Genomic DNA, 24,774 nt, shown 5'->3' with positions numbered 1-24,774 from the left:
GTTTGGGGTCAGTAAGCATTATTATTATTATTTTTATTTTTTATAAAAGAAATTAAATCTGGTTTTATTTAGCAAGAACACATTAAATTGATCACAAGTGACAGTAAAGACATTTATAATGTTACAAAAGCTTTCGATTTCAAATAAATGCTCTTCTTTCGAACTTTATACTAAATATGATTTTCACAAAAATATCAAGAAGCACAAACATTTTCAACACTCAAAAAAGAAATTATAAGAAATGTTTCTTTAGCACCTAATCAGCATGTTAGAATGCTTTCTGAAGGATCACATGACACTGAAGACTGGAGTAATGGCACAAATTATGCAATGGAATGTAATAAAACTGTTTAGGTTATTTTAAACTGTAATAATATTTATATACCGCTGTATAATGAGAAAATGACTTACTGCTCTTGACTAAAGATCTATATTTAAGGATCAATCTATATTTAATTTATGCAGTGCAGTCTGTTTGATAACTTTACTTGTTCCCTTTCTGTCTAACAGAAATTTAATAATTATGACATTTATTATGGGTTTATGTGAGGATTGTTTCAAGTTAACTTAAAGTAAAAGTTGTTATATTTTTTAAGTTTAATAATTGTTTCTTTCAATTACACAGTAATGTTCAATGGCTGTTATTAATTTTTAAAATGGTGGGGTTGGGTCCATAGCAGTAGTATCAGAGACTGGCCTTCATTCTTAAAAATAATATTTACAGTATACATTAAAATATACTGCATGTTGTTTCTTCATCAATATGGAAATTTACTGTAAAATTACCACATTATAAAATACATTTAAACCTTATATAAAAATGTAAGTATCTTTAATCACAACTGATCTATAGTGTCCTGCACCTACTAATAAAAAAATAGAATTATTTTTTTGTGTGACTGTATTTATATGTACATACCTTGAATGGCAGTGGCTTTCCTAATGTCTTTTGAATGCCCTTTAGAGCAGAGGCCACAGCCACAGAGCTGGAAAGTGTGTTCTGGATGGCCGTGGAGATGGTGTGTAATTCCTGTTGGCCTCTGAAACAAACATACACACATAAACATATAAACAAACACTAAATAGAACATCACATGAAAGATATTTGACATGTAATAAATCCACTACTCACTCATAGTCACTATCCCCCATCAAAAGCTGAGGCAGCCGCAAAATTAAGTTTTTGTGCACCCACTGCCAGTGCAGGGACAGCACACACACACCCAGTGTATCCGCAGACAGAGAGTTACACACAAGCCAGAAACGATCCCTCCACTGCAGCAGCTGGAGGATCTGGACACACAATCACATCACTGTAAACCGACTGCAGAACAGAGCAGCAAGGCTATAATGAAACCGCTCTGAGGAACACAGTTCTGACCTCAAACATGAGGTGGTCAGAGATGTAGGGCTGGCCCGACTGCATGGCTTGCAGTACGAATGAATCCCACAGGTCAAAAAACGAGCGCAGGTGGACCAACACTGGATGAGGCAGGTGACCTATGTCCACCGTCCCTATAAAACCCAAACATAAAATGGTCACACACCACCTCATGTGTTCATGTCTCCTAATATTAACAAGGCTGCGGAAGTGTGTGAGTACCTTTTGAGAAGGCAGTGGCAAGCCTAAGAGCGCTGTTATGAGGCGAGCTGTTTCCAGCACTGCTGTTAATAGCTGCTCTCTCCTCTCGGTCCATCAGCAAAATGATTCTTTCAAAACATAAAACATAACATATAATGTTTGCTACAAAAACATCGCAGTAAAACAGAATAAGGACTTACCTGTTGGCAACAGCGTTGAGTGCTTCCATGAATTCCATGTATCTCTCCTCATCCTCAAAGTTGCAGGTGTTGGCCAAGATGTCCAAGTACTGCTTGTTCCAGCGCATGTCTACCAGAATCCTGTAGTCATCTGATCAGGAAAGTAATTTCACAAGATCGACTGAATATTATAGGTTTGAATATGAGTATACATTTAGCAAAATTTTGTTTGAACAAATGTGTGTACACAACCACCCTATAATGGTAAAAATCCTCTACTAATCTTTTTTTAAATCCCCATAATTCATGAGCAGTGTGTTTCACAATAAGCCATTTGCAGTTTCTATGCAATATGAAGTCACATAAGAACTTAGTTTAATACTTAGGTTTGCGCTGTCTGACATCCAGCTTTCTATGCGTGTGCTTCAGATATGTGCGACAGCTGAGATTCATATTACATACTGAGACTTACTATCTTGTCAAAAGAGGCATTATAGGTCCACCTTTAAAGGCCATTAAGTGGCATTCTTAATGCACTTAACTTCCATTATGTGATTGACTTTATAATGAACCACAGTGTTTAGCAGAAAATAATACAGGGTGGATCTTTCATCTATCAGTACTTGAATGAATTGTGGAATTGTTTGGTCATTTGGATTGATATTATATCACAATATTGTTTTTCCCTACTCAAACGGCTTTAGTTAGATCAGCAGATAGTTGTATATGTACCTGTGCTGTGTGGCTGTAAAAGCTCTGCTAGACTTTTGCCTTTTCCGATGAGCTTGCTGTTGAATACGGCCTTCAGCGCTGTGCATCCCGCCTCCAGCTGCATCAGAGCTGCATCTGCAAAGACAAACATGAGCTCAGGACTGTGACAGATAGGCACTCGAGTAGTATGGCTACGCATTAAAAGGCATTCTTTTTCCTATACAGCCTACCTGGTGCATGTTTGTACATTTTGGTCAGGTGGGAGAGCCAGCTGGTTCTGAGAACCCAGTCACTGTGAGAAGCTCTTTCTGTCAGTATTTTAACTGCTGTCGGGAGGAGGCGCAATGCATTCTCAGCGCCTCCGTCCAGTCCTCCGCCTCCAGAAAACTGCAGCCCGTCCAGTGAAGCACCGCTCTGCATCGCCCTCTGCAGGTCAACTAGGCTCAGTGGACGATTCCTAAATCGGAAAAAGATCATACAAGGTTATTGTTGTTAAAGCTGCAGTCCGTAACATTTTTTGTGTTCAAAATTCCTGCACGACTCGTCATAGACATAAACAGAGAAGTAGCTCTGGCTACAATTTTCTTCCGCAAGATGCATGCAGTTTTGTTTATTTACCGCTAGAGTGGCAAGTTATGGACTGCAGTTTCAAAGGGATAGTTCACCCAAAAATTTTGGGTGACCTATCCCTTTAACTACATAAAAAAGAACAAATATTTGTTTACCTATCATTTTTGTTGATTGAAATAATACACTCAAAACTACAACAAAACAATTCATTGTTATGGTTCAGATATTATTGGAGTTCAGCTAGCTGTATTATCTATTTACCAAATAAATAAATCAATAGATGTATAAAATACTGATTTGAGCTTCAATAATTTTATGTGAAAAAAAGAGTTTGAAAGAATATGGCAGCTCTTAGAACAACAAAACAAAAAATAAATAATAAATATGCAGAAAAAACAAATGCAGAAAAAAATAAACTAAACTGAAGCTAGAAAAAAACTTAAATAACTTAAATTGAAATTGTACTAACTTTAATGATCACAGATATTAGCACATCTCAAGATTAGTAACTCTCTAATGAAGTGGCTGGTAATAAAGAACAAAATGATATATATATATATATATAGTTCTGACCTTTTTCCATAAAGGCTGAGAGTGTTGAGACAGTACAGGAGGACCTGTCCGTCTCTCTGGACACTGGAAAAACAGGAGTCCTCAGTGCACAGCAGGGCTGAGGGGATGCGGTCCGGCCACACGCCTGCACACAGCAGCCCACTGCCCCAGTCCTCGGAGTCCAGCACTGCCAACTGCCTCTCTATGACTTCCTGTGCCAGCTAAGACAAGATGTGGAAGGTGGGGTTGATGGGGCATAATTCGAGGGATTATGGCATTATATATCTTAGCTTGTCATCTTTAATGAAACATGTCTATGAACCTGCTGGTTAGCAGTGGTGCGCTGACAGAAAGCATAAGCCTCTCCACAGGCTTGTAGAAGGGCACTGGGCAGATCCACACCCCTCTGGAGCTGACCAGACAAGAGAGATGCAGCATGGAGCAGAGATGACATGGATGACGCTGGTGAGTCTAGAAGAGGTTAAAGAGAAAATAGCCATTAACCCTTAAATGCATTCATTACCCTCCACCTCAAATAGACTTCAACTTTCTAAGTATTTCTCAATCTATTTATTATGAATAATTATATACTAATTATATTTATATAATTATATTATTATATTTAAACAAATCTGTTTTCTAACATTTTATTAAAAGTGTGTAGGTGTGCAACCACAACTAAATCTCAAATGACTCAATAAGTGTAATTCACCTTTATTCCTCAAAGTGATAATGTCTGATACACACTGATGACGAGATGTTTCACTTACTATTATCAAAGCAATAAAACAAAACATAAAAACAACTTGAAATGGCTCAGCGATTTACTGCAGAGCAAGTACTGAACGCAATCAAATATTAGTGTCACTTTAACTTGATGGTGGATCTGGTGAAGCTGTCAGAGATCAAAATATTGATTTTGAAGACGTTGAAGACAGCAGTTTTGATAATATTTGAGATCATGAATATGATCACCCATGTGCTGAATGTACTGCGAAAACTCTTCCAAGTTCTAAAAATAACTTATTTTTTTGTAATTATTATAATATCAGGAGTTTTATACTATGGCGGAAGTTAAAATAGATATAGAGTCGCTAAAGACTTATATTATGTAATAATGACTGGCAAAACATTCATGCATTTAAGGGTTAAAACATCACTAAAACTCTGAACAGGGGTTTTTAAAAATCATAGACGCACCCCATATAGTCTTCTTGATTTCTGAATGAATGGAGATGAGCAGGTCACACACACAGTCTCCAGTCACACCCAGGGTGTGTAAAACCATCTTTAGATCCAGATTGTCCCAGCACACACCCTCGGGCTCGCCAGGGATGTAGATCTCAACACCACGGTTCCTCATGGCTCGGGAGATCTCCCCGTGCATGGGATCCATGGTGAGGAACAACCTGGAACAGGTTAAAAAAAATCTACGAGTTTCACAGATCTGTACATTCCCATGGCATAATGAGGATGGAAACAGTTTAGCTGGAAGTGGTGACCGTTCATGATTTGATTGTACCTGAAGTTAGGGTGGGGGGTGATGGTGGGTGTGGTTCCATCAATAATTCCTCGTTCATTAATGGTTAATGACCCGCCAGGCTCCAGGAGGGCATTGAGTCGATCCAACACTGAAGGGCTGAAACACATAAACAGTTCATTTAAGAAATTTCATATCACATCTGGTTAACGCTATGATAGTTTCATGTTTTGTATTATTCTGCACTCTTTCTTAAGTTACTTAAAACTCAAATCAATATATCAGTCCCATTTATAAAATGTTTATATTTGAATTAAATCTAATTTGATGAGTAGTCTTAAAATTAGACCATTATAAGATAATATCCCATGTTTTATTTTTCAGAGATGAGTGTTGATGAGTGTTATGTCAGTAGGTCACTAAAAATCAGTCACTGAATCATTTACTCAACTGATTCATTAAAACAAAGACTTGACTTAAATTAGTCATATTATTCTTTATTAAAATGTGTGTCTACAAATCTACTTAGAGACTCTAAAAAGACAGTTTAAGCTCTAAGCATAAAACACATCTGACCTGCAGAAGTTGACATTGTCCATGAGTAACCAGTCTCCAGCCTGCAGTGCCTGAACTAATGTCCCATCCAGCCACTCAAAGCCCCCGTGAGTCCAGCCGTCCTGCATCTGAGCCAAGCGCTCCTTCAGTAGAGTGAAGTCCATCTGCAGCTTTGACATGTCTGCAGGGGACAATCAAAGATTATATAAAGCTCAAAGGGTTAAATTTAAATGTAATGTTCAAACCATTTTTACTGACGATCACTGTTGGTGAGCCAAATATTTTACAGGACTGACAAGTCAACAAGCAGAATTCATATTTGAATATCACAAAAAACCAAATGTTTGAATTTGCAAGGCATATACAGGACAAGTACTCAGTAGTGTAGTGTCCTTACCTGTTAAGACCTTGAGTTTAGTGTTGAGTTTGTGCAGCAGAACAATAATGACCTCCAGTTTGTTTAAAGCATCAAATGTGACCACGCCCTCCGTGGTGTCCAGTCCCTCCTCTCGCAGCCAGCGGCGGAAAGTGCTCCACGTGCTCAACAGAAACTCAGTGTCCTGCACCGCACCGTCCAGTGACATCAGGCCTCGCCTGGTCACCATGGCAACCACATAGTCCATGCTCTCCAAGACCTGCTGCCACGGCCGTATGATGTCCACCTGAAACAGATCACCGTGTTAACGAAAACACCAAGCTAGTGAAAATCCTCTCGACTGTAATTTCCAACAGACCTGCTCAAAGCCGCCCAGCAGCTCTGTTGTGTCCATGGCGCTGTTCATGGCCATAACCCTCAGTCTGTGTCCCGTTAACAGTGCAAGCAGATGCACAAGACTGCTCTTTCCACTCGCAGTGGGACCCACCAGTATGACCATCCACCCCATCTCCACACACTTCATCAGGGCCTCCAGAGGGCGCAAGGAATAATGGGTGATCGACAGAGGAGGATCCAGAGCAATAGGCGCCCCTCCACTACGCTGCAGAACTGAGTAACCCAACTGCATGTGCGACAGAAAGAGATATTTGCACACCCCATGTTTATTAAGACTTATAATTTTATATTATAGATTACAGGTTAAGAGTTAAAACAAAAATAGAAGATTAAAAAAAAAAACCCTTTTTAAATGTAAAGCATTTATTGTACCATTGTATATGAAATGTGCAATATAAATAAATGAGCCTATACTATATTTATTATATTATATAATCATAATGTTTCTTAAGATTTATATTATAATAATGTAATTCCATATCAATGATTACTGATTAAGGATTAAAATAAACAAAATAAAGACTAAAACATAATACATTATATTATATTATTTTATTTTAGATTAATTATATTATTTGATGTTATATTCTCACATCTAATGTTTTTTAAGATTTATATATTTATATAACATTAAAAGATTGTTATATTACTTCATATTATAGATTCCAGATTAAGGGTTAAAAAATTAATAAAAATAAAGACTAAAACAAATATATTTTTTATATTATATGACATTATATTATATATTTCTGACCCACCTGCAAGTTCAAAGGGGTGATATGAAACTGCCTAGAGCCCATGTAAGGCTCAAAGTCTTCTCCAAACACCTTCCTAAACACTGCTAACACCTGAGAACAGAACATATATTATTGCTCAACAGCCATGTTCATGTCTCCCTATAATGAGTGATAAATGGTATTTAAATTAGCATGGCTACCTGAGCCTTGTCTGCCTCTGTCCTCATGCGGTCTGCATACACAAGTCCAACATGCTGCCCGGGGTTGAAGAAGCCTGGTGATTGGTCAGTCTGCATCAGCTGACACCAGCGGAACAGGTCACGGAGATTAAACTCCCATGGTCCTCCTCTCTGGCCCCACTTCCTCTCAACCGTCACTTCTTGGACAAGCTTAGAGAACAAGAAAGTCAAACTTTTTTGTTATGATAGATAAACGGAATATCTACATATGTCAATTAAAAGAGCAACAGAAGAACACTGCTTAAGGGAAGTGTTGTCCACTTACTCGGTTGCTAAACTGCACCATTTTTGAGATGACTGCATTGTCAATGTTAGGAAAGATGGAGTCACCAATGAACTGCATGTCTTCATTGGTTAGTGCATCCACATAAACCTGAATGAGGAAAATATAGATATATGTTTTCAATCAAATGTGTATTTTGGTCTCTTATTGTATGACTCACGTTTCAGACCATAACCATACATTATGATAAAAACTGCAGTAAAAATATTGTAAATTCATATACTTTGTGAAACAGGTGATCTCTAAGACAGAAGAGAAAACATACAGATGACAAAAGTAATTAGATCCAAGTTACCTGAGTGAATCTGTTAAGGAAGGACTTGGGAAGGCCTTTGCGTCCTCCTCCCTGTGTGAAAGGGTTTTGGCAGCCGAAGATCTTGGTCTTCTCATGCTGAACATGGAAGCGCATGCCCAGCTCAGGGATGTAGATCTCAGCACGATGGTCAAAGCAAGCATTAAGACCTTCCAGCACTGACTGAGAGGCCAGATTCAGCTGTAGATGAGAGGATTGATCAGTCAATAATCTACAAACCAATGCGTTCTCAATTCTGACTGAAAATACTACTAGCCATTCAGATTAGGGCTGGGCGATATGGCCCAAAAAAAAAATCCCCGATTTTTTCACCAAAAATTCGATTTACGATTTAAAACGATTTTTTCCCCCTCCTACTTAAAATCAGTCTGCAGATGACAAAGAAATTGTTCAAAACAAGTTTTAACTTTATTTTGTTTAGGTAAAATTAAATATTTGCAGCTTGGTAGAAGTGCCACCTGGGGTGCAAAACTTTCCGCATGTGAATAACCCCCGACTATTCCACAGTATAAATGGGCACCATATCTTTTGCAATAAACAGTATACATATCAAATGTTTATGAATTGATATGCAGATAAAATTAACTTTTATTAACAACAGTAATGTGCAAAAAAAGTATAGGGGAAATTTAAATGTAGCCTAATGCTCTTATTAAATATAGATTAGCATTGTTCTTCAATAGTCTCACACTGAACTGATCGACAGCTTCAGTGATTATTAAAGGAGCTCTTTACTTTACTGTAATTTAGTCACAATTTGAAGAAAAGTTTAGTTTTTCCTGAGACTGTGACTTCGTACTTTTCTCCATACATTAGGGAGTGAAAATCGCTAATAAATCAATAAGTGCTCTTCTGCTGGTTATAGTGGTGGGCATTTCATATCTTTTTTTAAATAAAAATGCTACAAAATGGATTACACATTTAAAAAAAATAAACTAAAAAAAACATTCGACTATTTCTTTCACAAGACCCCTTTAAACTTTTAGTTTTACAAACCATCACATTAAAAATAACATTACAATCGGATATCTAGAGCTTTGAAGTGCTGGAAATAAGTGTGAAGCTCTTGAAAACCATTGGAAAGTGCTTGAATTTCAATCTCAAAAGGTTGTACGAATCCTGAGATAAATAATGACAACAACAACATTAAATCCATGTGGTTTTACTACAGTACAATCGTGGTAAATGTTGGTGTTTTGTGACTGAAACCCCTGACCTTCGCACAGCTCTGTTTGATCTGATATCTGTGGTTTATAACAGAATTGTGCGCCGACCGCTTCCACTAGATCACAGTAGCGATGGTGTGTTGATTTAAACGCTCTCTCACTGGATCACCAGCACTGTGTATCGTGTCTGTCACGAGATTGGCCCGTGTGTGAGCTCGCGCTGCGTTCGTGTCAGCGCAGCTTTAAATGAGTAGCGCCTAGCGCGGTTCCGTTCAGACTTCAAACACACATATTGTTAATTGTTCTGTGAAAAACTGAACCAATTACGAATGACACGGTATGTTGTTAGACGCGATCCTTGTTGTTTGTGTACCTCTGTGGCAAACGCGCGCGGGGAGGGCTGAGCCATTACGGGAGCTCAGAGGGGAGCGTCGGCGGATTTGAAAGAGAAAACCGATTTTCATTCACAAAAATCGTCGTAAACTAAAAACTCGAATTAATTCATAAAATCGATTTATCGCCCAGCCCTAATTCAGATGTACCTCATCTAGGACAATCCAATGTCCAGCCTTCAGCCCAGCAAGTAGAGGACCATCACGCCACGCAAACTCCCCTCCTTTCCCACCTTCCACTGGCAGATCTGTCCCAAACAGATCCGTTACATCCTGTGCAGAGAGGATACAGCACCATTAAAATCAGCTTTGAAATGATGCACTATTGCATATACACTATTCAAAAGATTGTGCTCTGTAAGATTTGTCAATGTTTTTGAAAACACATTCTCACCAAGGCAGCATTTAATGAATGAAACATATTCTATTTTATAATATTCTAAAATGTGATGACAAAGCTGAATTTTCAGCATCTATTTGAAATAAAAAAATATTCTGTGTATAAAAATATCTTTACTGTCACTTTTGACCAATTTAAAAGTGATTAGGTGCAGTTTTTATTTATGAGGATCTATTGACAGAAATACAATATAATGTACAAAACTATGTTTTCAGTGGTGTATAAAGACCATACATAATGAACCGTTATGTTTATATTACGTTAGAATTAACCATTTATATCTACATACACCACGGATCTCCTTACAGTGAAGTGGTCATGGATGGTTGCAATTTGCAGTCGCTGCTAAAATCTAATTTAATATATCCTTGCTGAATAAAGATTAAAATCTAATCAAACTATTGAAAGACAGTGTATATAATGTTGATGTTTTTTCCCCCTTTCAAAATATATTTTTTAAATTCATATATCATTGTAATGATGTGTGATGGTTTTAAAAAATCTATTAGATTTGGTGTTCTACGGTGCAGTGAGGTTCTGCTAAAGCAAAACTCTACGTTTCTTTGACATACAGTTTGATCAGACAGGTTGATCCTGACAAGATGGTTCCCAGAGGCCTTGGCAAGGGCAGTGACCAGGCTGGTCTTGCCCACTCCGGGTGAGCCCTCGAGCAGTATGGGTCTCTGAAGCTTCAGTGCCCGCAGTAACCTCTGAGCATTCACTGCAGTGGTGCCCGCACTCAAAGCGTAGTCCGACAGACTCCTGCCCTCGCTCTCAGGACCTGTGGGAACATCAGACAAAATGTAGCAAACAGAACCCAAAAGTCATATCTGACAAATTCTTTTCATATTTTGTTAGATTCCTCACCTGCTGCGATGTAGAAGGGGTCAATGCCAAAGAAGTCTTCACCCCACTGGGGCTCTCTGGGGACACTAGTGTCGTAGACTCTGAGCGTGTCTCGCATCTCCTCATCCAGCTCCGTAATTCTGCTCAGTCTCTTCTCCAGATACTCCAGACTCAACTTCCGTGCCACCAGGGCATTCTCTGATGCCGAAACTGTGGTTCCTGGAACCAAGAAGAAAAAAATGAGGTCATGGGAATGTAAGTATGGGAAGAGATATAACATCTGTAAATGCAAAAACTGTACAAACTTAAAGGATGCATTCAATTGATTAAAAATGACAGAAAAAGCCATTTCGGGTTTTCAACAATGATAATAATCGGAAATGTATCAAATCAGCATAATAGAATGATATCTGAAGGATCATGTGACACTAAAAAAGTAATGATGAGTAATGATGCTGAAAATTCAACTGTGTCATCACAGAAATAAATTATTCATCTTAAATCTTACATCATAAAATATGTTAAAATAAGATTGTAATATAATTTTACAAGCCTTGATAATCATAACAGTTTTTAAAATCTTGCTGACCCCAAACTTTTGAACAGCAACGTAAATTACTTTCGTTTAATTTTGTCTTCACTATATAAGTCTTCACTAATGCCAATAACAACTACAAAGGATTTTATACAAGCATCATTTTTTTTATTATTTAAAAAGCTGCTCTTTTTGGTGGTAAATATGTACCAAAAGATGAAAAAAAAGCGGTCTATTTTCTCCCACCTGAGCCGATTCCATCCACGTACACAAGGCATGCAGCATGAATAAATGCTGTTACAGTGTCCAGTCTCTGGTCCCATTCTGGCTCCTCCTCCTCCAGCTCCCCCATGGTCATGAAGCCATCTTCGTCCCGCTCACATACTGTGTTCATGAAGTTCACCCATGACAGAATGTCTCGCACACTTAGAATACACCGCCGACCAAACTCCTGATTGGTCAGCCAGTCGATGAAGTCCAACATGAGATCTGCTATGTCTTTACCTGGGATGGGAAGAGAGGAATGGCAATGACATGAGACTAGAACAGTGTAGAAGATTGGGTGCAGGGGACAAAGGTCAACTCTACAGTTTTGTAGTAATTATACAGACATTTGGCTGTAGACCAATCAGATTTCAATATTGCACAAGGTGGGAACAAGGCTTGATATAATTGGTAGCTCTGTGCAGAGCGACTCACCTTGGTGGTCATGCTGGTCCAGAGATAATCCGGGCCGCAGATTGTGCTGGATGATCTGCATTAGATCATTCCGGCTGTTGCTCTGGGGGCACCAAATCTCTGTGAACCTGTTCCTGAGTGCTGGAGACAGCTGTACATATGCAAACACATCAGTGCCACTCGTTGCTTGTTTCTTCCATGTAAACATCATTTTTAAGAATCCTCAACATAATATTCTTCAGCCAAGCGAATTCTCTGTGTACTGACCTCTTTCTTTCCAAAGTCACCTCCAGGGTTCATGGTGGCAACGAGTCGGAACTTCCTCCCGGCAATGATCAGCTCAACATCATCATCATCTCCGCTGCCTTTCTCTGCCAGCACCAAAGATTTCTCGGTCTCCAACACACTGCACAGAACACACAGACAGTCACACAGTCCCTTTAGACATCAGATGTGCCAATATCAGTACTGTACAGAGGATGGGTGATTCGTTTTTTGCATTATTTTATCTTATTGCAATGCAGAAGTTGCAAATATGGGGAACAACTTTGGGGTCAGTATGAACAGTATACTTTAAACAGTACGTCAATGAGAACAGATAAATGTGAGGAATGTAAACACACACCTATTGAGTCTCTCCAGCACTGAGTCATCTGCCAGCGAGATCTCATCCAATAGAAACACGCCATTCTGTTTCATTGCCAGGACCAGTGGTCCATCATGCCACTCAAACAGACGGCCGTCCTCCGCATCAGCCTGAACCACATTAAATTCATATCAAAAACGCATATATTTTCAGACTTGATAATCTGGGGAAATCTGAATATTACCTGTTGGGTTCCCGTGTGACGGACGGGTCGGAGGCCTCCCAGAAAGTCTGACGTTTCCATATGCAAATGGCAGTTCAGGGAGAAGAACTTTTGACCGGCTAGTGCGGCAAACAGCTGGCAGATGGTGGTCTTACCACACCTGGAGAAGTGGGGAGGAACATGTGAACCAACTAAGCTTCTGGAATATCAAGTATTTACCAATAACAAACTATGATTTTAAAGGCTAATTTTGTTTCCTTTGCTGACACATTTCCTGCTGAATATAAAATTATATTTCCTGTTGAAACAGGGGTGTGGCTAGTCACTGCTAATCAGTGCAGTGCAGAATTTTATTGGAAAAAAAGATTGGACATGACAAGTGCAACATCATATTTTTATGATTTTTTACGACTGTACACTGACAAATTAACAGACATGAGGGCACTATCATACACCCAACGAAATGGGACACCAGACACGACAAGTGTTTTGTGCTAGTTTCACCTTGAAGCAGTTATCATTTTCACGCCCAGAGCTTCGCTGTTTAAATGGCAAATGCACTCGTGCCAATCTGTTCACCCATGGGTGTGCTGGTCTGAAAACCAGGTGTGTTGCTATTTTAAGGAACTGAAAACGACTGCGCCGCCATTGACTATGAAAAACCTGCTCTAAAGACAATAGCGCAGTATTTTTTTGTGTTATTTAAAGGGCATGTGCATTCTGCTAATAACATATTTTAAATATTAAAAATAAATAGATTTCTTTCTGGAGAAGGGTTCAGTTTTTCCACTTGCAAATCATGCCATGTAATTAGTGAATCCGCCCCGGTGCAAGCACAACTGGCTTTTAAAGGGAACGGGAGATGAGACTCTGATTGGTTTATTGCACGTTACGCCCAAAACACACCCATGACTCATTAAGACACTATGTACAACCCATTTGGTTTATGCGCCTGGTGCTCTGATCTTTTTTTTCTGTCATTAAACTAGCAAAAGTGGATTCGGACACACAAAAAGTGCACCAGCGCCATGCGCTTCAGACCATGGCATGCAGATGGTTAAAAAAGGGCCCATGTACTACAAGCTACAAAACTCATAACAGCACTGTTAAAAATATGTTTAGAAATTATTTCTAAGTTAACCATCTAGATTAAAACTAGTTTCATCTTCTAACACAAATCAGGACAGATTTTGTAACCCTCTCATTCAGGTTCACCTGAGGATTGTATCACAGCTTACCCAGTGTCCCCGACAAGTAGGACTGACTCTCCAAAACGAAGCGCTCTTCCCACTAGTACAGCCAGTCTCCTCATGCCCTGGGTCCACACCACATGACCGAACTCTTCAGGGACACCCGCAATGCTGTCCACAAAAGGGCCTGCCAAGAGCCAAGCCATCAACAACCATCAATATACCAAACTGTGCCAGCCAAAACAATCAATCTGGCCATTAGTTATACAGTGAGCTAATCAAACAGATCTTTAGGAAAGTATTTAAAATCAAGAATTCAACATTTCAACGAAAAGATTTTGCTGTCTTAACTCATCTGCATCATGGATAAGAACATCACAAGATACAGTCGATAAACTCACATTTAATGACTATGATGTAAGAACCGCTGGGAGTTGCTGAAATCCCTTATTAAGGGACTGTCATTAAACTGCACAGTACTACTGGTATTTGTTTATGTGATAATTCAGTGGAACAACCAGTGAGTACAACGTTCCTAATTGAAAGTTATCGACCTGATTTCAGAATGCGGTGCGCTTCTGTGAAACTGTGTTTGTGCTTATAAACTCACTGAACTGAGAGGTGACCTGAGCCTCAGAGAAAAGAACATCTGGGTTCACCGTCCTTTTGAAGTGTTTCTCCAGAATGTTCTGGATGGTCAGTGCTTCCTCTGGCTTCCTGACACGGCCAGCCAACAGCATGTAGCCTGAAAGAGAGAATACAATGATCATTACATTTTGAAATTAAAGGGGGGGTGAAACACTCAGTTTCAGTCAATCTCATGTCAATCTTGAGTACCTATAGAGTAGTATTGCATCCTTCATATCTCCGAAAAGTCTTTAGTTTTATTATATTTGTAAAAGAAATATGGGCTGTACCGAGTCTTTCCGGAAAAAAACGAGCGCCTGGAGGCGTATCGTGTGGGCGGAGCTAAAGAATGACAATCGCAAACAAAGCGGTGACGTCCTCAAGCGTGGAGAAACTCATGGCTCAGCTAATATAGATAATGATCCTTTGGGAGGCAGAAATAAATTGAACAGGAGAAACAGCAACACAGGACGTCCGTCTCTGTGGTATGTACTGTATTTAGTGTCCTGTCAACGTTTCTGTTTCCTCGCAGTTTATGAGGACTTGATTCGGTTTATGGACTATTGTATGTAACTAAAACTTAGCAGTTGCAAGCAAAATGGTTTTGCACGTCAGATTAGTGTAATGTTATAACTTACATAGAACAACAATAGAGTCCGTTAGCGCATTTAAATGACGAAGCACGCGATCGTGTCGTTTACTGACGTTTACTCACGCGACGAGCCAACAGCACAGACGCAGTTTTACTCACCGGCTGCTTCCAAAGCAGGACCGAACCTTTATCGCTGGGACCGCTCCGTCAAAAACACACTTCTTTGGTATGATTTGGTGAAGTCCTGACAGTAGTGAATGGTGGAGATCCACTTTTGCGACGCGACTGAAACGATGTTGTGAAGCTTCCCGTCATTTCTGCGTTCAAATCGGGTCAAATGCAGAGCTGCCTTCCCGGAATGCTGTGCTGAAGCGCTGAAGTCGCTCGACGTCACCCATAGGAATAAAGTGGAGCGCGGCGCCTGTATCGACTGGATCTGCATCTGAGCGAGTGTTTCCGTGCGTGCATTTCCTCTCTCGCTCTAGTCACGCGCGCGCACCCTACCGGGAGAAGAGCCCGTACGGCCCATACAAGGACCTTCTGATCTATTAACGTCAAGTCGACCCATACTCGAAAAAAACTCTCCGAAACTTGTGAGAAACCGGAAGGAGTATTTTTAACACAGAAATACTCCATCAAACGTCCAACATTAGTTTTTGAAACTTTGTCTATGTTTAGGATGGGAATCCAAGTCTTTAACAGTGTAAAAAGCTCAGTATGCATAAAACAGCTTTGTCTATCTTTCCATAAAATACCATTTAAAAGTTTGAGCTCAGTAAGATTTTTACAAATAAATGAATACTTTTATTTATCAAGGAGCCACTGAACTGAAAGTGAAAGTAAAGGCGTTTATATTGTTAAAAAAAAAAAAAATAGATATTTAAAGCAACAGCGGCTCTAGGGAGTGCTTAACAGGTCAAAGGGGGTGCTAAGAAAAAAAAAGTGCATCAATAACCTCAATACCTTGCATTTATTGCATTGCACTTAATTTTCCATTTTACCTTAATTATACATTTGCAAGGTCACATTGTAAAGTGTGCACAGTTATAAGGCAAGCTGGTAATCCCTTATGTCACATAGGGCAAACCTTTTCTGTCAGTATTGGTAATCATAACTTCTCTCCAACACTGTTTACATGTGGTGTTTCACAAGGCTCAATATTGAGTATCTTCCTTTTTATATATATATATATATGCTTCCGCAAGGCTCTATTTTTCAGAAGTATAGTGTCTCTTATCACAGTTATGCGGACGATACACAACTTTATCTGCTTGTAAAATCTAACGATGGTAGCTCGCTAAATAATCTAATCTCCTGCCTTGAGGAAGTAGAGTTGTGGATGTCTGAAAACTTCCTCCAGCTTAATGGAGATAAAACTGAGACCATTGCTTTAACTCTTCATTGTGTGCAAATCAGTTAGGTACCCTGTTTTTAACACTGCATTAAGAATCTGGGTATTATCTTTGATTCTGACCTACTATTTAATAAGCAGATAAGTGCTGTTATTAAAGGAAGCTTCTTTCATCTTCTATCTATTGCCAAATTAAAACGGTTTCTTTCAAAACAGGATTTAGAATTAGTGATTCATGAACTTATCACATCCCGCCTGGACTACAGCAATTCCTTATATGTAGTTTTACCTAAATTCAATCTTTAACACTTGCAATTGGTTCAAAATGCAGAAGCCAGACTTCTAATGGGTACAAGGAAGAGAGAGCATATCACCCTGGTTCTCACTTCCTTGCACTGGATACCAATTTACAACAGAGTAGTATTTAAGGTTTTTCTGTATGTTTATAAAGCCTTGCATGGTCTAGCACCACAGTACATTGTCAATCTCCTTCAACCATATTGTGCAGTGATATCTCTTTGCTCAAATCACAGGTATCTAATAAAGATTCAAACGGTCATGAATCAGCGTATTGATTCATGATTCTGATCGCGTGTCAAACTGCTGAAATCACGTGACACTGAGGATCCGAATCATCAATCAATTTGCTGATTCCTAACCGTTTGAATCTTTCTTTGAGGATTGAAAGCAAACCCGGAAGAGAAGACAATGCTGAATAAAGTCGTAGTTTTTTGTTATTTTTTGACCAGAGAGAAGAGATTCTAACTAACTAACTGATGTCACATATGGACTACTTTGATGATGTTTTTATTCCCTTTCTGGACATGGACAGTATAGTGTGCATACACTTGCATACGCTCTCAGACTAAATATAAAATATCTTAAACTGTGTGTGAAGATGAACGGAGGTCTTACGGTTGTGGAACGACATTAGCGAGAGTCATTTATGACATAAATTATTTTTTTTGGTGAACTAACCCTTTAAAAAAACCTTTTGAATAATACTGCGCATATTTACATTTTCTACTCCATAGGGGTCAAAGGTTTGTCATTGAATGTTACCGTCATCAGCCAGATGCTGTAGCCAATCATGCGAGGAGTCATTCTGCTCCTCCAGCCTGTAGCGTTCAGCCCAGCGGAACAGGTCTCTTAGGGTAATGTACCCATGTTTCCCAGCAAACACACTGGATCCTCTACGTAAAGACTTAACACAAATACCACCATATCAAAAAATATAATCATGAAATTCTCCAAATTTAATTTTATAAGCTGATACAACAAAATAACATGCACACCTGCAAGTTCTGCATGACTTTGATGAGTTTAGAGCAGTAGGAAGGAGGCAGACTGCAGCGCTGATGGAGAATGTTCTCAAGCTCCGAACTGGGCAGCTCATCAAAATGCAGCTCCACAAAACGGTTCCTGAACGCTCGGGACAGAACCTACACAAAATAGAAGACACACTTAGTGCATTTGTATTGATGAGCCCTTCCTGGAATAGTGATGTCAGAAATCAAAACATCAAGCCATAAAATCAGTTGCCGCATGGCACTATTGTTGCAGATTACAGTTTACAAGAGACCAAGAAGGCAAGCATGCTTGACACACAGGTAGTAGTTTTTAAAATATATTGAAGAAACCTTTCTGCCCCCGTAGAGCCCAGGAGGATTTTGGGTGGCAAAGAGCATGAATCTGGGGTGGGCTTTGACCACTTCCTGTGTCTCGGCGATGAAGAGCTCCCGGTTGTCATCCAGCAATCTATTCAGAGCCTCGAGGACATCAGTGGGGGCAAGGTTCAATTCATCTAGAATTATCCAATAACCTTTCCGCATGGCATCGATCAGCACGCCTTCAGGGGAGAAAAAATATGTATGTTGTTTATATGAAAACTGGACATAAACATAAACAGGGTCAATCAAACATATAACTACACATAAGGAGAGACAACGATTTAGGATCGGCATCTGATATGGCAGTGAATGCTTAGAATTCATTAATATCATTGACATAAGTCAGGGGTCTTCACTCATTTCAGCCTAAGGATGGAGCTGGGACCCCATCTTGGCCTACATCAACATGCATTTCGAACCATATTCATGTAGTTACATGTGTATTATATAAATTATGATTATTTTAATGCCTTGCAATCCAAGCATTATAACAGATTCATATAATCTACATACATTACTTATGTGCGCTTAAGGTCCTTTACCTTCTTTGAAAACAAGTTTGCCATCCTCGTCGGAGGAGTAGCAGCCGATGTACTCCTGGATATCTGTGTGCTCATGGTTATTGATTCGCACACACTGGTTTCCTGTGGAAGCTGAAAGCCATTTTATCAGACTCGTCTTTCCTACAGAAGTTTCCCCCTGAAGAAGCACTGGATGGATGCTAAAAATCACAAACAAGAATGAAAAATGTTAGACTTGTACAGGCAAATTACAAGAGTAAGATATGAAAATGATTCCTAGTATGTAATGAATATGAGAATATAAATCCAGGGTGAGCTTGACATTTTCTGCTAATAATAATAATTGTTGTTGGGTTTTTTTTTTGTGAAGAAACCTCTCTGCCCCCTGGGCTCTACGGTATGTATGTGTTTTTTAATATATATATTAAAAAACACACATACACACGTTGGTCTGTGGTTTACAGTGATTCTCCATAGGCGTAATGGTTTTCATACAGTACAAACCATAATTTCTATCCCCTTACACTGCCCCTGCCCTTAAACCTACCCATCACAGGAAACATTCTGCATTTTTACTTTCTCAAAAAAACATAATTTAGTATGTTTTTAAAGCTATTTATAATGTAATACCCATGTAGTTACACATTTGTGTCCTCATAAACCAAATTAACAGGTACACACGCACGCACACACGCTTGAAAGTTTGTGAATCCCTTGAAGAATCTGTAAAAATATGAATACGTTTTCAACCTTTGATGCTTGTGTACGATAAAGTACGTTAAAAAATCTATATGTAAACATATTTTACGTAAAATATCTTATTCAGTGATTCAGTTTAAGGTTTCTATGATTTTGCCCATGAAGGTACAGAAAGGTTTTTGAAAATCATGTAATCTTTTGTGAAAAGGTTGATGCCCATTAAGTCCTGAAATCACCTCTTTATAGATACAGCGATCAACTGATCGCCAGGTCTGCACTGACCCAGACCAAATGGCACCAAAACAGACAAACAAATCACCATTACTTACTACCCAAAAAACTAAAAGCGAATCAAATTTCTCATGATAGTTTTGCACTATGCCACAAATAAACAGAGAAACGCTGCATATATAATATGTATCGACAGGAGGATTGATCTACGGAACGTCAAACGGGACATATTAGAGGTGGGTTTTCCTACCCGGCAGCCACAACCCGTGCCAAATCTTTTAGGTTGAGCTTGACGGAGGGCGTGAGGATGTAGGTGGGGTCCACAGCAGGCTCCATGTCACCCCGACTCAGCCAGTACTCCTCTATCTGTATACACTCTCGGTCCTTTGGCTGTGGGATTGGCTAAAGAAAGAAGAGAGGATCATTTTTTAACACTTCTGGCAAATAGCTAGTTTACAGTCTATCCATTCGAACAAATACTAGCATGGATCAAAGTGTCTGTGAAGCTCTGAACTGATTACCTGTTTCAGACATTTAACATTTCCTCCAAGTATGTACTGACACACCAGTTTCTGCACAACGGGGTGCGAGCTGCGATCCAGCTGAGTGAGAAAACTCAAACAGAAACCCTGCAGAAGATATTAAACATCTCCATTAAAATAGTTTTCAGTGCGTTTTTAATTTTTTTACACAGCACACAATGAGTAAATAAACAGTGAGTATTGGTCTAGGGCCCTCATGAGCTTTAGAAAAGGTGATGCTTTACTAGAAGCTAATTTGGCTTGAAAAAGCCTAGCCAGAAAGTTTGTAGTAGAAGTAGTAGTTTTTAAAACTACTACTTTTTTTTTGAAATCGTGTAAGTTTTAGTTTACTAGTTTTAAAAGTCAGTCAGCTATGTAGCTAGCTAAACAGTTTAGCATGATGCTAACACGTTTTAACATGTAAGCCTACATTGACATGTTGCTTGAATGACTTAGCATAAATTAACATGTTACTAGCATGATTTAATATGTTGCCATCACACATTAACATGTTCCTAGTAAGATTTAATATGTTGGTAGTTGCTAGCATGTTGTAGCATAAATTATCATGCTGTTAACATGTTGCTAACATGAATTAGCCAACTTGGATAGTTTGAAACTTGTTGCATTAATTAGTGATGAGAAAAAAAAAAAGTGAAAACACATAAACAAGTGTAAAACAACCTAGTTATTAAAGAAATCAACCAAATGAATGTAAAAAAACACCACCAAGGATAATCAAAAGGCTATTGCTTGCAATAATGGCAACAAAATATGAACCAGGATAAAGCTGAAATTAAAACGACACTGTTGAAGATTTGCATGAAAGAAAGAAACCTACCAGCTAATTTTTCCACTTAAATTCACTTAAACATAGCTCATTTGACTAACTTGTGCTTCTATGAGAGCAAATGCATGACTAGGAAAGACTGGAACACACATATGGTGTCGACGGGTAGTAAATAAACAAGCCAGTTTGTTGTGTGAACTCAAATACAGTGTAATGTGTATAGCTGTTTTTATGATGTACAGTGAACTGTGGAAAACGCAGTGCCAATGAGTCTGTGACATCCAATCTACATGTGACGTAACAAAACTAGATTGCTCTATTATAAATCAATCCGATTTCAAGCGTAGCAACAGCATTATTCATTAATGCTGACTGATTGTCAACTTCATATATCTTTACATGAATGAGGACAGTCATATTACCTCATAGAGGGATCGTTGGATATTGTAGCAGGGGTCAGAGGCCACGTACTTCAGAGCTCGGCACAGAGTACGCAAACTGTAGTGGGGCTTGTGACCCGTACCATCAACTAGCCGAGTGTTAGCCTCCTTACGAATGGCCAAATAAAAGCTGGAAGGAAAAAAAGAACAGTACAGAAGACCATCACAATAGGACTCTGCATGTGGCGTTGCATGCTCTTTAAAAAAAAGTACATTTGTTGAGTGAAAAAAATCCGTATCACACCTAACATCTAAAACAACTTTAACTCTTTCCCCACCAACAGTTTTTTGGTAATTTTCACAAAAATGTCTTGGCCCCAGAATATTACGTTGTATGAATATCTGAACATGTAATTTATCAAAAGAAAGAATAGCTCATCTTGGGTTGACACTCTGTAACATTAGGCCATTTTGATTTATATGACGTTATAACATTAATTGTTGATGATTGCATTATTTTTCATATGCATCTACTTGCATATGAGATTGCTTGTTTCTGCTTCTTTTTTTGTTTTGTTTTGATGTGGAGATTCTGGACTCAGGAAATGTTAAATAGCGCCCCCTACCGTATAACAGTGGAAACAAGCCGTAAAAACTCAATGGAAGGGAAAGAGTAAATATTGCCATTTTTTTTATTTATTTTTTATAATGGATGTGTTATTGGCTACCAGGGTTCTTTTTCATACTACACTGTAAAAAATAAAAATAACACATTCAAAGTTGTAAATGAAAAAGATTATTGGAGTATGTTTTACAAGAACATCATTTAGACTTTCTACTTTAATTCAACATGATTCATTACCTACTGTTTCGATGTTATTTGCGAAATTTACTAGCAATTATAAAGTAAAAATTGTTGCCAAACTTTTTTCAAAAAACTCCTACTAGTTTTTTTCAGTGTAAAAGCAAAAGCAGTTGTGTTTTAGTGAGAAAAGTCAGATGGATGGTAATGGAGAGCTACTGAAGAACTGTGCACAAACCTGATGATTCCATGGATGATTCCTCTAGATAGGTTAAGGCCTTTGAGGTAGTCAGAGACCAGGATTCGTAAATCACTCTCAATCTCCAGCTCCTCCACATACAACTCTGTGAACCTGATCCATAAACACAAAACCATGTGTTCCCAAAAAGTACACCACTATAAAATATATTAGTCTCTTTATTACATATGGTATCTGCAAACACACCAGCAAGACATTTACAAACAGTTATTCCCCGGGAGATGCCCCGCTCACCTGTTTCTAATGCCCAGTGGCAAGTTCCTCTTGCCTACGTCTGTGGCGGGGTTCATGCAGGCAAACAGACGGAAGTCTGGGTGACGAACCAGAGGCTCTACACAGAAAGACATCATGAAAACAGCTAAATTACATCTTACATCATACATATATGTGCCATACAAGTGACACACTCATAACCATTAATCAACAGCAACTTCCACCCCTTATGGTAATGAATATAGTAGTATCGAGCACCTTTATGTATCTACATAATACAATTCAATTGAATTATTCCAGCTGTTGTGAGTAAAAAGGTAATAAATGATCCGCCACCTGCAGCATCCTCACATGCGATACTACTACTACTACTACAACATCATCATCTTTATGTTTACAGACGCAAAGACATGCTTGAATTTAGTTCCACTCAAATTATAACATTATTATAAGCTTACCATTTTGAATTGGGCTAAGGTATGGAGATAGTTTTGAACACTGGCTGGTTATGTCCTTTTTCAAAAATAGTTTTTGAATAATTTTTAACCAAAAAAAGTTAAAGACTGCAGCTTTAAGCAGCACAACTGTTTTCAATATTGATGATAATAAATAAATGTTTCTTGAGCAGAAAATCATCATATTAGAATGATTCATGTGACACTTAAGACTGGAGGAATGATGCTGAAAATTCAGCTTCAGGCCATATGGCACTGAAAAGCATATGAGACTTTAAATACATTAAAAGGTCTAACAGCATTTTAAGCCAATTAAAACCTGGCTTTGTCCAATTAACCAATTACAACTAGCTGAAATGTATCTCTTTATTGCATTTTATCCAAAGTTCTTACAAATACCCTCACTACAACCCCCCTAGAGTCTGGGGTTAAACAAGATAGTACTAGTCCACATATTTACTCTTTATAGCCACATCCATAAAATAGCTATAATGAAATCCCAGAAGAACACTTTGTGCAGGACTCACCAGTATCGCCTCGGTCCAGCAGTACTAGTGACCCCTCGCTGCCCTCCAGCAATCCACTCAGACACTCCAGTGTCTCCGCAGCAGCCAAATTAATCTCATCCAGCAGGATCCATTCGCCTTTCTTCACAGCCTGGGCTAAAGTCCCCTGTGCAGACACACAGTCAGTCACAACATACAGGAGATAACGAGAGGGAGAGGAAAAAAGAGGTAAAGACAGGAAGAGTAGCAATACCTCCACAAACGCAAAGACCATAGCGGATTCACAGGCCCGAATTTGTTCTTGCGTCTGACTGAGTTTAAGAGCCAAAGCCTCCCACTGCTCCTGCAGCAAGGCAGCTATGAGAAGAAGAAAAAAAAAGACAGCTCTTGAAAAAAATGCAGTAGATTCTTATTTATATTTTTTTACAACCTTAAAAGGGGTTTATTAACCTTATTTAGGTGCCTGAATACTTAATTCTGATTGGCTGGAAGATGTGTTCAAATGTGTTGAAAAATCACTTCTTATATTTATGCTCTGCATGTTACACACACATGCACACACAGTCAGAGACATTAGGAGCACAGAAACTGTCAACACTGCCCCGCAACTTTTATCAATAAAATAGCTTCCCTACATTATATTTCTCAGCAACAAGGTGGTTTTTGAAGAAATTAAACTTCACTGTTAGCAGAGACACTGCACAGACACCGGTAATACACAGACCCACTATTTTTCTCTACCTTTTGATAATTTAATTAAATGTTATAATTCATTCAAATACTGCAAACTTTATCTCTGCGTCTCAAATAAAGAGGTCATGAACTGCATAGTTTAACTGTTTTATAATATGTCCTGTGGTGCACATAATGTTAGTATGATTTGTACATATATTTAGAAATAAAAGGCATTTTTCCTAGCCTGATTTTAGTCCGCTGATTTGAATGCTCTGATTGAAGGGGTCTGCTGTTATTGGCTGACATCTTTGCATATGAAATAGCTATGTATTACATGTGGAACTCTCTCAAAAACTTTCAGCATGTTTTCACTATTACTGCTCTCAAAGTTAATTAATCGTGAAAAGTGTTGATTATAACACTATATGCTGCTTATTAAGGGAGTTTTGGCACAAATCCAGAACTGTCACTTATAAACTCGATTGACTCGATA

At 38.7% G+C, this 24,774-nt stretch overlaps 1 protein-coding gene across 1 annotated transcript in view; it reads right to left on the bottom strand.

Moving 5' to 3' along the window:
* The window catches only part of mdn1 (midasin AAA ATPase 1), a 66,889-nt gene that overhangs the window by 26,543 nt on the left and 15,572 nt on the right, over nucleotides 1-24,774 (bottom strand). The window contains exons 17-55 of the mRNA XM_067416907.1: nucleotides 23,860-23,963; nucleotides 23,628-23,772; nucleotides 22,667-22,763; nucleotides 22,412-22,525; nucleotides 21,414-21,561; nucleotides 20,202-20,309; nucleotides 19,931-20,082; nucleotides 18,772-18,950; nucleotides 18,200-18,408; nucleotides 17,855-18,001; nucleotides 17,622-17,763; nucleotides 14,600-14,734; nucleotides 14,038-14,176; nucleotides 12,821-12,959; nucleotides 12,616-12,746; nucleotides 12,258-12,396; nucleotides 12,012-12,141; nucleotides 11,559-11,816; nucleotides 10,799-10,996; nucleotides 10,504-10,712; nucleotides 9,682-9,804; nucleotides 7,956-8,153; nucleotides 7,643-7,750; nucleotides 7,339-7,527; nucleotides 7,160-7,249; nucleotides 6,364-6,627; nucleotides 6,027-6,291; nucleotides 5,651-5,810; nucleotides 5,117-5,233; nucleotides 4,795-5,003; nucleotides 3,917-4,065; nucleotides 3,616-3,815; nucleotides 2,703-2,929; nucleotides 2,494-2,607; nucleotides 1,783-1,912; nucleotides 1,604-1,710; nucleotides 1,382-1,515; nucleotides 1,133-1,293; nucleotides 920-1,040 (exon numbers count right to left, since the gene is read on the bottom strand). Coding sequence (XP_067273008.1) covers nucleotides 920-1,040; nucleotides 1,133-1,293; nucleotides 1,382-1,515; nucleotides 1,604-1,710; nucleotides 1,783-1,912; nucleotides 2,494-2,607; nucleotides 2,703-2,929; nucleotides 3,616-3,815; nucleotides 3,917-4,065; nucleotides 4,795-5,003; nucleotides 5,117-5,233; nucleotides 5,651-5,810; nucleotides 6,027-6,291; nucleotides 6,364-6,627; nucleotides 7,160-7,249; nucleotides 7,339-7,527; nucleotides 7,643-7,750; nucleotides 7,956-8,153; nucleotides 9,682-9,804; nucleotides 10,504-10,712; nucleotides 10,799-10,996; nucleotides 11,559-11,816; nucleotides 12,012-12,141; nucleotides 12,258-12,396; nucleotides 12,616-12,746; nucleotides 12,821-12,959; nucleotides 14,038-14,176; nucleotides 14,600-14,734; nucleotides 17,622-17,763; nucleotides 17,855-18,001; nucleotides 18,200-18,408; nucleotides 18,772-18,950; nucleotides 19,931-20,082; nucleotides 20,202-20,309; nucleotides 21,414-21,561; nucleotides 22,412-22,525; nucleotides 22,667-22,763; nucleotides 23,628-23,772; nucleotides 23,860-23,963 — 6,089 coding nt within the window. The remainder of the gene's footprint in view (nucleotides 1-919; nucleotides 1,041-1,132; nucleotides 1,294-1,381; nucleotides 1,516-1,603; nucleotides 1,711-1,782; nucleotides 1,913-2,493; nucleotides 2,608-2,702; nucleotides 2,930-3,615; nucleotides 3,816-3,916; nucleotides 4,066-4,794; nucleotides 5,004-5,116; nucleotides 5,234-5,650; nucleotides 5,811-6,026; nucleotides 6,292-6,363; nucleotides 6,628-7,159; nucleotides 7,250-7,338; nucleotides 7,528-7,642; nucleotides 7,751-7,955; nucleotides 8,154-9,681; nucleotides 9,805-10,503; nucleotides 10,713-10,798; nucleotides 10,997-11,558; nucleotides 11,817-12,011; nucleotides 12,142-12,257; nucleotides 12,397-12,615; nucleotides 12,747-12,820; nucleotides 12,960-14,037; nucleotides 14,177-14,599; nucleotides 14,735-17,621; nucleotides 17,764-17,854; nucleotides 18,002-18,199; nucleotides 18,409-18,771; nucleotides 18,951-19,930; nucleotides 20,083-20,201; nucleotides 20,310-21,413; nucleotides 21,562-22,411; nucleotides 22,526-22,666; nucleotides 22,764-23,627; nucleotides 23,773-23,859; nucleotides 23,964-24,774) is intronic.

The sequence above is a fragment of the Pseudorasbora parva genome, chromosome 15, assembly GCF_024679245.1.
Source record: "Pseudorasbora parva isolate DD20220531a chromosome 15, ASM2467924v1, whole genome shotgun sequence".
NCBI classification, from domain to species: domain Eukaryota; kingdom Metazoa; phylum Chordata; class Actinopteri; order Cypriniformes; family Gobionidae; genus Pseudorasbora; species Pseudorasbora parva.
Note: the sequence above shows the minus strand (reverse complement) of the source record. Positions and strands in the feature narration are given on the sequence as shown.